We start from the raw sequence: 12,519 nt of genomic DNA on the forward strand, positions 1-12,519 counted from the left end.
AAAAGGATGAAAAACCAACTCATTGCTTTTTTAGAGGGAAGACTGTTCATGAGTTCGCCTACGATAGAAACGTTTTTTCAGTGATTTCCACAAGCGTTTGTTTCATGGTTCATGGTTTCTTTCTCCCTGTTAGAGGAGCCTATTTTCGCTGATATGTTTACAGGTCACCATTGTTGCCTGTATTGCGATGTGTCAAACATTTCCTTGTTTACTTAAACTGTTAATTGCAAGATATCTTTTGTGAAGCGAAGTGACGACACCAATCTTGCTTGGCGATGAATATTCGCTCGCCTCGCTATAAGTGCGCAAAACAAGTGGCCTCGTTTATCAGGCATTGTTAAAGAAATCAAAAGTGTTGTAAAGGGAGCTTGGCCTGGCAGTAGTGTTGTTGGACTAATTTTGTTGCTGCGGTATTCTAAGATAAATATTAACAACATGTAATGCTGGATACTGGATACGAAATCCGTTCTTTTCTAGCATAAGAGTCAACCTATTTAAAATGTTATTAGTGCGGCCCGCCACAGCTCTCCTTAGCGCCAAAGTGGCCAGCATGCAAAAAAGGTTGGTGACCCCTGATCTACAGCAATGACAATAAGATTATTGCATGATGATTTATTACACGATTGTTGCCAATACAAACCATTCAAGACTTTTAGCATTACGTATTGTGTGAAATACAGTCCATAACCGAATTACAGGAAAATCACTTAAAAACACTTGAATTTACGAATTATGAGCAAAGCAAACGTTTTAATTAGGGATAATTTTAATACTTAACAAAACATTTCTAAAAAACATAGGCCTAGCCTTCCGCTTGTTTGTAGTGTTTCACCTCGTCATACAAAATTGAAAACTTTATGTGTAGGCTACGCGTCACTCATCATCATAAGTGTTATAAACAAAATATTTTGTAAAGTGAGAAAAAAGATTTCTTAACCATTTTTATCAGAACTTAATACAAGATACAAAGGTACGATATCTGCACGAATAATATACAAGTTATTATACTGTACATTACAATAACTTAATTTTTTTTATGGATTGATTTCTTTTACTCTGAAAATAAAGACAACAGCATAAAGAGCTAAAGCAAATAATACTTGACATTTATTTTTCCTATAAATTGGTTAAACATCGTTTAAATAGTTTTTTTTTATTAGTTATAGTGAGTTTCGACCAAAAAAATATGACATGATAACTTCTACAACAATAAAAAGTATTAAAAAATTCTTTTTGGTCGCTGTTGAGCAGTTTGTTAAGTGGAAAAGAAATGAGATTCTCTTTGGATTCCAAAGAAAGGCTCCGGTGCAGGATGAACCCGGTTTGGCCTCAACTCAAGTGGACCTCTTCTATTGGTAACATCCTTCTCAAAATTAGATTCCAATTTTTCTGAACTCAGGTTGTTATCACCACTTTTATCATACTCAGGTTGATGTGTTTCATCTGAGCCACCATCGAATTTATCTTCATAAAAAATATTTCATAAAATTTACCTTAAATTGCACAATTAAATAGTAAAAAATTTATCAAAATACTAGGCCTCGTTGTATCTGAGTTTAGTTACAGTAAAGTACTTTATTTGAGTTCAAAGACAACTTTATCGTATTTTATGATAAATGATAGCCTACAAAAACTGTCCTAACATGTTGGTCAGTTGTTAGTACAGTAACTTCTCAACTTACGAACATTCGAAAATAGGCTACGATAATTAATTTTCGTACCGGTACATATATGTTCCCACAAAAAAAAATCGTAAATGCATCTCTGGCGTGTTTATTTGTGTCAGAAACACTCTTTATTTTCTCTTTCTTGACAAGGAATCCTTTCTGACAAGGGACGATTTGTTTGCGCCCGGTCCAGAGCGGGCGAAGATAGAGCGACTTTTTTTTGCTCAGCGACTGTGTTTTACTTTATTTCGGTGTGTTTAATATAACAAAAAACTTAAGTGTATAACGCGTATGTAATAGACCTATGTCTACTAGACTAGACTTTCGACCATGTAGTTCTATAGGCTACTGCTACCGCTACATTATCCTATAATCTTACCATTGCTGAACCCATCATTAATCGGAGTTTGCTTTGGTATAAAATCTGCTTGTCCCAAAGAAGATGGATTTTTTGAAAGGCAGGATCTAAAAGGTACGTACAATCGAAACTATCTGAAGTCTTTTTGTTTATTTGTAAGCTGACAGCAAAGTTATAAGTTGAAAAAGTGTACTGTTATCGACCCTACGTTTCCATGTGTAAAAGAGAAGCGGCAAGATTCGCCAGACTCTCACAATGTGCAATTGTGCAACCCTCTCCAATAACACCTAAGTTACGAAAGTTTCTGGAAGGAAAGTTGGAATCCTGCAGTAGTCTCACAGCTTCTACATTTATGATCTCATAGCCTTATTAGCTGTATATAACTTATTCGTTACTGACTTCAGCAGTTGAGGTAAATAACTTTATCCCTACCAGCTATTTTTACTGTGAGAACTGTGCATCCATAATATAACTTGGTGCATCTTTTCTGCTTAAGCAACTTTTCATGTTAGTAAATATAACTTAATCTTGGTTGATAACCTTCCCATTGTGAAAATAGTGCTTTTCACCCTGGAGTCCATTGATTTTGGCACCTGGTATTGATTTTGGCAAAGAAAAATAAAAAAAAATACAAGAAAGCATTACGTCATAAAGCAATTTTTGTATACTATTGTCAAGCTGTATATTATACTATTGTAGAGTTTTTGATAAAGGTTACTTTTCAAAACTACGACATTCTCTGGCCTAACAATTCCGTAAAAAAGGTTCGTGATTTTGAAAAAGTTGAGAGTTACTTCATAAAACAACGCAAAAGTTTCTCCACAACAAAGCTTTAGACGAGGCAGGGCCTATGAATGCAAAAAAAGATTTCTTCAATTAATTGTAAGCTTACAATAGGAAAATGTTTTCTTACTTGCAACAAGACAAGTGCCTCCAGCAAGAACACCTCCACACCAAGTACCCAGGTTTCCATAGTAACCAGTACAGAAAGTAACTTCCCATAAGACCAATCACTACACCAGCGACCCATAATAAATTTTCTTCTGGGTCGACGTTAGATGGCGCTGCTGCTGATGTTATGGTTGCCGCTGTTGTTTCCGCAACCATTGTCTCAGGAGGCTCTTCAGCTAAACGTTAAATTATATAATCAACAAATCGAGCTCTTGCTTAAGTGCATTTGTAAAGAGAATTTTGTTCGGAAAAGTACAACAAAAAAAGAGACTACAGTGCAGTGCCACACATGCTGTTGCTGAAGTTGTTCGCTCGCAATGCAATTTAATCGTAAACCTACTGAAACAGTTTAAAAAATGTTTGTCATAAAGATAGTTATCGTTTTACGCTAGTGGGTTAAATTGCCTAAGATTTAAATTTGCAAAAAAACAGCAGGAGGCCTTGTTTTTACATGAGCAGTTTCCAGGTGGCCCTCGACTGTTATCAGAAAAATCCCCGCAGTTGTTGATCAGTGTGACGTCACATTGGCCTTCGCGTGAAACACAACGTCCATTCGAGCAAGGAAAAAGGCTTGCATCATCGGTGCAGTTTGCTAAAGGAAAACAATCAAAAAAGTAAACAAACAAACAAAATAACAAAAATGTAACAAGCATTAAATTAACAAAAATTACATTTCTCACCTGAGTCAAGAAAGGAAGTGTACTGTGCGGTGAAGTTCATAACTGTGTCGTTCCCTCCAAACGAGATGATTTCCAAAACTAAGGTATCTCTAGATGACAAGTACTCCGTTCTGTCAATCACCCCTCCGCACAATTGAGCTAGTCGTGTCAGTCCGTCGCTGTCCACGATGTTCATCCTTGCTCCCACACAATCCAAGTCATGAAAGATTCCATTTACTTCTCCCATTCCTGCAATCAATAACAATCACAATCAAGTAAGAGCATATTCGTCCTGCAGTTCCTGGATTTATATAAAGCAACTGCGCTTACGTCAGCTTGGGATGGAATGAGATGATGGAAAAAGGTTCTATCCATAAAGTTTTAATTTCAAATTACAATATATTAACTTACCTCGGTTCTCCTTGTGATGTTAAGGTAAAGCTACGCTCTGTGAAAGCAACCAAAATTAGATCTCAATATTTTGACAAGTTTTCTCTTTTATCAAGACAAGTAATAAAATAAGCCTACTTTACTGTTACAAAGCATAGGAAATACAATTTTTCAACAAAATAAAAACAAAATGGCCACTCAGCGCTTTCGCATTATGTCAAAAGAATCCACTGAAAGTAGTTTGTCATAAGCTCATCTGAAACTTAGTTTATATTGTAGTGACGTCAGCTGCATCACCGAGCAATGAGAGCAGCTGGGCAATGACTGAAAACACATCGGTTCTACACCTATCGAGTGCAGGTAGATAAATCTTGTGACATGACATTTTTTGACATGCTTGAAAGTGGACACGGTGAACTGCCTTGCTGTCTTCCCCCTCACGTAGTTTAAGTTTTCAACCACAATGCATAAGCCTATGGTTGAAAATTAAGGTTGTGGAGTCGAAATCGTTAAATAAAGGTCGACTCCGATTCCGGTTGATACAAAACTGTGAACAATAAATTGTTTGTTTACAATCTTTTTCAAAATATTGTTTCTTGTTCTCCGTATTGCGCTCTGACATTTGTCAGAAAATAGAAGTGTTTGTTCTTGTCAGTTTTTAGGAAATTAAATTTTAAAAACAAAAAAGAGCAAAATTTTTTTTTTAATCTGGCAACACTGAATCTGGAGTCGCCAGTTATAAACCGAAGTGTCTGGAGTCTTACATTTTTCGCCCGACGTTATAGCCATGTTGAAAATAAGTTAAATAACCATAATACTTATCTCTATAAGACATATAAAGCAGTTAGCAAACATGCTTACCGGTCCCCACATTAAATCGAAGTTTATGCTCTGCGGTTGTGGCTTGAATTGTGTATCGACAATTCAAAACCCTAGGAGAATAAATTCCATCTCCTTCGTCTACTCCAGCATGCGCTTTGAGAATGCCGCCGCTGCTTCGATCAGCCGTAGTGCCGCATAATGCTGGTAGGATGGATACTGAAATACAGATGAAAACAATAAACCACTTCAGTTATTCTTTGCTTAAATTAATTTTGCCTGCACTTTTTTTTCTGATTTTTTTAAATATAGCACAAAAACTTAATTGAATCAGTCGTCATCCGATTTAAAACTCAAAATCGGAAAAAAAAACTCTGAACCTTTTGGGTTATTTTGTTTTAACATTCTTAAAAACATAAAAACTTTGGTAGCCACTTTAACATAGCAAATTTTGTTAGAGCCAGTTAGCCTTCGAAGCAATCAACCAATCAGAAGTACAGGTGAAATAGGGTTTGAACCAATCAGAAGTTAGAAGTAAGACAGAGAAAAAACGCAAACTGTTCTGATAAAAAGTAAATTAAGTGACTGTTCCGCTGTAGCCAGCGTGGCCTGGAAGGTTAGGGCTAGTGAATCCATTTCGATGACGTAGTTTCGATTCCCACCCTTGTCAAAGTTATATTGCATTACAAAGCTAAAAGTTTAATGCTTGCAGTAATGCCCGGGGCAAATGAAATCATTGTCATTTGAAAAAATATAAACTTTTCTATATAGAATTTGTATAAACTATTTCAAAGTTTATAGCTTTTCCCTTTCGTAAAGCTTGGTTGGTTGGTTTTGAATCTTTATCCTCGGACTGACAAAGCCTTAATTGGATATTCCCGGTAGTTTCGCATACTTGTAGAGGCTCTTGACACAGGGCCAATCACCGAAATTGGCAGAGTGAAGTTTTCCGATCGTTGAAGTGTTGTTGGCGAGACTCCAGAAAGTTTAGTTCAAACTACAAATTTATTATTCACTTAAAATCACACCAAACAACATCAAAATAGTATTTTACAAAAACAAGCATTTTCAAATTTCTTTCCCTGCTCTTCAGTCTTTTAGTGGTTTAAAGCAAGCAGCTCTACTCTATCCTATCTAGGGGTGTGGAAGTGTAAGGGGTGCTTTTCACAAACATTCTACCTTACATGCTCTGACAAACATCTGCCTACATAAATTATTGTACGTCGAAGATAAGAGTCTTAGGTGGTGAAAATGATCTTGCATATAACCAGGGCCATTGGGAGGATAGTTTGAGCCGGTACCAATAAGATCCTCAGGCCTTTAATCATGGCACTTCTAAGAAAACTGCAATATATCCAAAAATGCGGTTATTTTAAGTTCACAAGTCTCCTTGGAAAGATTACGGGCCCGTAACATCATCCCTAGCCCAGGTCCTCTACTTCCCGTCAACATTGTTGCAGGTAACTGCAAAGAATATAGCCTTGGACAGCTTGTCGATATGCAATCAAAGTTGTTCTGACCACACTTACCTGTTGACAAACTGTCTCCTCCTTTAATAAATATAAGAATGGTTGTAATAATGTAAAGTTTCATTTTTTGTCTTGTTACATCAGATGTAAAATTTGTCATCTATAGCTTATTAGCTGTGAGATTTAAAAGATAGTTTTCATCGTTGGCACACAAAATTACAAAAATTTGATCACTTGAGTCAAAGATTTTATTTATGATTTTATTTGTAGGCTACTGTTGGCAAGACATTGCAGACTGACAGTTTCTTCGATAATGGATATAGGCCTAGTTTTCACAGCTGCCCAAACTTTTACGGTGCAATACAATTTGTTTTGCAAACAAAATTTTAGTTTGAGCTTTGGAATGTGCGGTTGAGCTCTCCCGTGATTTGTCACAACCTAATATCCGCCATTTTCAAGTTTTCGAGATAAACGACTTTTTGTGTTTATAGCTGTAAAATTAACAAGGTAAAACACTCGAAGTTGACTTTTGGAAGGCTGGAGCGGACAACCAAACAAAATTTTTAAGAATGAAATTTGAGCCAGGTTTTTGTTTGTTTATTAAAATATGGCTTATATTTGGTTTTGCCAGATAACTAGTTATAAAAAAAGTATTAGGTTTGTATGATAAAACCTAATATACACTCTCGATGTTGACTTTAACCGCCTTATTGGCTTATTTAATGTTATGTTTTTGTATGATAAAGCCTCATATAAGCTAAATGTTGACTTTGACCACACTATGTTGGCTTGTAAGCCTAAATCAAACCTAAAGTACCGGTAAGCCTCTGGATTTCTCCCAGAACTGTGTATCATTTCATCACTGTAATCTCTAGATGACTTTGTTGATATCACAAAAGCCTGCTAGGTTAAAGGCTATCGCTGACTCAAAATTAGTTGCTGGTAGCCTACTTAATAACCATGCCTTCATTTAAGGCAGAGGTGATGAACCTGCGGGCCGCATGCGGCCCGTCAAAGAGTTTTGTGAGGCCCGCAAAACGATTTGACAATCGCTCATGCATTAAAGACATCTCAAAACTGTTTTATGCATTCACTGGTACACCTTTCCTTTGCTATTTTCTTGCCCTAAACACTAACTTTCAAGGTTTAAAGTTAGAAAATAGAAAAGCTATAAGGCAAAGGGAACGTTCAAATATTACGTAACGCCTTCGAGGGGGAGGGGGGGGTTTATGCAAAGCGTTACGTTAGCGTCACATCGGGGGGGAGGGGGTTCAAGCAAAACGTTACGTAACGCTTTGGAGTACGGAATGGTAGTTTTTTGTGCTGAATTCGTAGTGAAAAAGCGTTACATGGGGGAGGGGAGGATTGAAAAAAGCGTTACGTTGGCGTTACATGGGGGAGGGGGGGGTCAAAAATTCGGAAAAAAAGCGTTACGTAATATTTGAACGTTCCCAAAGTTGTTAACACTATTCACCAACTTCACCTTGTATTTTTGGTCGATTCCAATCTATGACGTCATAGAATTTTGACAAGCGCTAAGTTGTATGGCCCGATAACTCATATGTAATTTACAAAGTGGCCCGCGACCGCAAAAAGGTTCGTCACCCCTGATTTAAGGCTACCGTACTACATTGGCTCATTGGCTGCACAGCATCTGGGACGGTTGATTAAAAATGACCAAACACACTGAGTAGCGTACTCCCGGGCCTCTGCTTTAAAATCGTAATAATCATAAACCGTAAAGTCAACTAAGCCATCAGTACACCAGTAGGCTGCGAAAAATCAAACTGATTGGCGAGACGTAAATGATACGGCATTTAATGAAAATAAAAGCTAGTGTGTTCGGATGGACATTTTTAGGCTAGCCCACATAATTAAGCTTACTTAGTGCTTGACAACATTTTCGCCCAATCTACTTTATCAAAGAGATGTAAGATGTTGTAAAATAGCCTGCTGCAATTGCTTCTAAAATTATGGCTGTCACGTGACGATATCCTGTTACGTGATTGGAGTAGAAGAATATGTTAGGTTTCAGAAAATTATTCTTGCACAGATTAGAATATGTTAGGTTTTACCCACCAATTATCTCGAAAACCATACTACATTAGGGCACAAATTTTTGTCAGGAGATGCATGAAGTCTTTAAACGTAGAAAAATGCAAAAAAGTCATTTTCGACAAAATGGCGCATATTAGGTCTACCAAAATCACGGGAGAGCTATTTAGATCAGAGCTCTTCAAGCTTTTTGTTATCGTGGAACCCTTGATTTACTTTCGGGTAGACCACGGACCCCACTAAAAAATTTAAAAATCACCAACTGCTGGCAAGAAAATTAAATATTTCGTTATTACTTTTCAAAAATAAATAATTAGACACTTCAAAAATAAACAGCTGTTACAAAAGTTACAAAGTTATATTACTTTGTTGATCTTACATTTCTTTTACAATCTTCTTATATTGAGGCTCCATGTTGCTCATTGTTATCGAATGACTCATGAATTTACTGAAGCAAGACAAATTAATTCCCCTAAAAAACGAGGAACTCTTACGGAACCCTTTAAACTTGCGGAGCCTTACCACATGTTCCAGGAAACCCTAGGGGTCCGCAAAACCCCTGTTGAAGAGCATAGATCTGGTTCTAGATGTTCTCATGATGTTCTTTGTGCAGCTCTTTTTGTAATTCGGATTGCCATACCAACAATTCTACCTGATTAATTTATTTTTCGACAATAATTCCATTTATGCTATAATATAAGCTTACTTATACTTTGTATAAGCGTTTGCTTCCAAAGAAGGATTCTAAGACTGACTGCAAATGCAATCGATTGAACAAGCAATCTGAAGTATATTATCGACAGAGAAATGAACACTCTTTTGAATCTGATTCAGCGTTAGACACGAGTTGAGGTCTTTCCTATTTGCAATCAATTAGTCTTCTGCATGCTTGCAATTAGCTTAATCAATGAGGATAGATGTCTATATTGAACATAGACAAAGTGATAATTGATTCCTTATTGGAAAGCGTAAGTTAATTATTTATTGGAGTGTTTTATTCAATTATTGTCTCGACTAATAAAGAACGTTTTTAATGAGTCTAAACTAAGAAAATATTTTTGCTGGGGTGCGGTGTTTGTTGCTTTTTTTTTCTCAGTCATGCCAAATTCTAAATTGTTTCTTCATGTAAAAGAATTATTAGTATAGAATATTGCTTTTATTAAAGTAAATAAAACACTGCTAAGTTCTAAAATTAAATGAGAAACTTCATGCTTTTTAATGTAATTTTTGAACGTTTGCTTTCTTATCCGTAACCACAATACTTAACTCGAAGGTGCGTTCAAACGTGATGTTAGTCTTATTACTCGATTTGTGGATTCAGTTTTATTTATTTCTCAGATTACAAACAGATGATAAAACGAACAAAGTTTTCTTTTATGTCCAAAAATCTGTTTGAAATCCTTCGCTGCTCGCGGACAGCACTTAGGCTTACGTAAAACCCTCATTGTGAAATGTAACTTGACAACTACAGAAAACAAAGGTTTGATGTTGAATCACAATAAGATTTTTTTTTCCTTTGACATGTGAAGATATAACTTACTGGCGATCAAACGAATTGTAATAACAAAACATGCTTTCAGAATACAGAAAAGTTTAGACGTTGATCAGGAGTAAAAAAAAATTCTTTAACGGATACGACTACATCATTAAATACATAAGCTACAAACAAGATTGTGGCCGACATTAGCAACCACACAATGTATCCCGAAAACAATTTCTTTGAAAGTTTTTGTTATTTTTAACAGCTTTGAAGTAACATTTTATCAATCTTAAAATATCTCCTGTTTTCATGTCGGATCAAAGTTGTTTGTGGTTCTGTTGACTTAATTTTGTTGTAAATCGTTTTAGTTATCGCAAGCATAAATACTTCCATTTATTATTTAAGATGTAAATACAGAGGAACACATTTTATCAATTCATAATTAAGTTTATGGGTTCTTTAAAAACCCTGTTTTGCTTTAGGATATCGCTTCTTGTTTTTCTGTTTCATTGCACTCTTTCAAGAAACATATTTCAAAATACGTCGGTTCGTTGAAATTTAGAAAGCAAAATACTTGCATAAGTGACGTAGCAAAAAGAAAAGTTTAAGGGGCAAAAGCAAACTGTTGGAAGGGTAAACATTTTGATAGTTGGAATAAAGAGTTTGTTTAAAAATATAGTTGTTGAATACAGCTAAACATGTATAAAACGTCATTTAACATGTAGTGCAGTGTTATTAACACGCTTTAATAGCATTAAAAATCCATTTTAGTGGCAAGATCAAATCTTGGGAGGGAGCGATTGCTTCTGCGTCGGACCGTTATATATTAGGTAGGCCTACTTGATATTTTTGCCAAATAGAAGCTATAAGGCTCCTCAAATATGCTAATTTCTTATAAAGAACTAGATATAAGGAAAAGAGGACAATATGGAAAATCGGAAATGCGCCAGAAAGGGAATAAACACCAACCAAAACTCTTCCCAAACCAGGCCAACATAGATCTGGAATCATGGAAGCAACTTGCCAGTAACCTGGCAACCTGGAGAAGTGAAACTAGGCCTACACGTGGCAAAACGTGTTTAGAGAAATCGAGGGAACTGAAGATAGAGGAGAACCTTGAACTAAAAAAGGTAAAATAAACCAAGCCCATCCTCTACCTCGTACCCTGTAATGGTTTCCACGTCTGTTCCATCACAAACTTGATCTTCAAAACCAAGTTCACCATCGACACCAATCTGGAGCAAGAGCAGGAACCGACGATGATTTTTACATCACCAATAGATTATAGTTTTTTGTTTCCATGTTTATATTTTCCTAAACAGCTCGTTTCATAGACTCATTTTAAACCACCACCTGATGTATTTTTATCCATCTTGATGAGTAGGCTAATCCATTTTCTGACATTTCTTATCAGATTAACACAAATCAGTTTGTACGTTTTCAAATGCCTGATCCGTTTGCTGCGTCGGCCTAATCTATTCTCTACTATTTCGTATTTGAACAATGCAAAGCAGTTTTCTCAAATGTTTGAATCGTTCCACTGCAAGTTTTTTTCTTCTATTTTTTTTTGTAGTGAAGGAAATATCTTTTTTTCAAAGGCATGACTGTTCCCGACAGTTATTCACCAAATCAAACGTCATATAAAACCGTTATGGTCTACTTAACCTAGCTGGCATCTTACGTCATGGAAATTGCTAGAAAATGTCCAAATATTGCACCATCGGTTGTAAGCCTGATGAAATATTGCATCACTACCTTTGAACACCGGTTTGAATTGCGTGACAATGTTTTTCATTATTGCGTCACAGTACTGCGTACGTGAGTTTGAGATATTGCTATCTATTCTGGACTCTGGTCATTCGTGAAATGGTTGCTTGAGAGTTAGTCGCACATTTAACTGTTGGCTTAGTGCTTGCTAGCTGGACAAAAATTCTGTCTTTATCTAATTAGTTTGTATCGTAGTGACAAGTTTTAGCGGTGCACGGTGTTGCATCTCCATTTCAACAGCCAGGTGGCTAATTTTACAGAAATACAAATTTGAATAGACGTTTCAAAGGAGTGTTTCTCTTTCGGTCATTACATACAGACGAACGGATTCGGGAATCTTATGTTACAATTTTCCCACGAAGAGATTATGGTTTACCGCTGTGACCAATGACAAGGGCTAGATTTATAGCCGAATACGTTTGCAGTTTTGTTCTTTTTTATATCGTGATAAATGCCGTGCTGTTGGTTGGTTTCATTTACCTATGATCTAAAAAAGTAACATTAGCATCAAATCTGTTTCATGGATAAGGTATTTTCCAAATTTTGAGCATCGTGTGAGTAGTAAGATTGTATTTGCATTTTATTTTGCAAATTAAATCATTTGCAAAGTTTCATTGTCTATTGTAAACACTTCAGGGCTACTACTGGTAAACAAGCAGTGCTAATGAGCAGGTCAGCACCATCTGCCAGAGAGATACCCTGAGAGAACTTCAAAAATGTGTAACTGTAGGCTACATTCTTACTCTACAATTAACAATAGTTAGTTGTGCAATAACTGCTTTGTAATCCTGTTGGAAGTCTAGGTGTAGGCTAATCATGACAGAGACTAGCGAACATGTCCACCGGCAAGGCCTGCAATCCCTGCATAGTTGAATGTGGTGGAAATGTCTGTCAAGGATTTGGA

General features: G+C 36.3%; 1 protein-coding gene across 1 annotated transcript; it reads right to left on the reverse strand.

The window, feature by feature from the left end:
• Positions 1–1,255: 1,255 nt before the first annotated feature.
• LOC145764339 (uncharacterized) lies at positions 1,256–6,437 on the reverse strand. Its single transcript, XM_082575956.1, has 7 exons — positions 6,374–6,437; positions 4,887–5,063; positions 3,657–3,884; positions 3,428–3,568; positions 2,939–3,152; positions 2,047–2,132; positions 1,256–1,464 (listed from the first exon to the last, which is right to left on the reverse strand). The coding sequence occupies exons 1-7, from the start codon at positions 6,435–6,437 to the stop codon at positions 1,256–1,258; spliced, it is 1,119 nt and encodes a 372-aa protein (XP_082432082.1).
• Between the last annotated feature and the right edge of the window lie 6,082 nt (positions 6,438–12,519).

Source organism: Aplidium turbinatum, chromosome 2, assembly GCF_918807975.1.
Source record: "Aplidium turbinatum chromosome 2, kaAplTurb1.1, whole genome shotgun sequence".
Lineage (NCBI taxonomy): Eukaryota > Metazoa > Chordata > Ascidiacea > Aplousobranchia > Polyclinidae > Aplidium > Aplidium turbinatum.

What these genes read in the sequence shown, in the direction of transcription:
- LOC145764339 (XM_082575956.1), bottom strand. Translation starts at nt 6,437, where the DNA reads ATGAAACTTTACATTATTACAACCATTCTTATATTTATTAAAGGAGGA. An exon ending in TCGATTTAATGTGGGGACCG is followed by an intron (nt 3,885 to 4,886) that starts GTAAGCATGTTT and finishes TATTGATTGCAG; the next exon opens with GAATGGGAGAAGTAAATGGA. An exon ending in AGGCACTTGTCTTGTTGCAA is followed by an intron (nt 2,133 to 2,938) that starts GTAAGAAAACAT and finishes CGTACCTTTTAG; the next exon opens with ATCCTGCCTTTCAAAAAATC.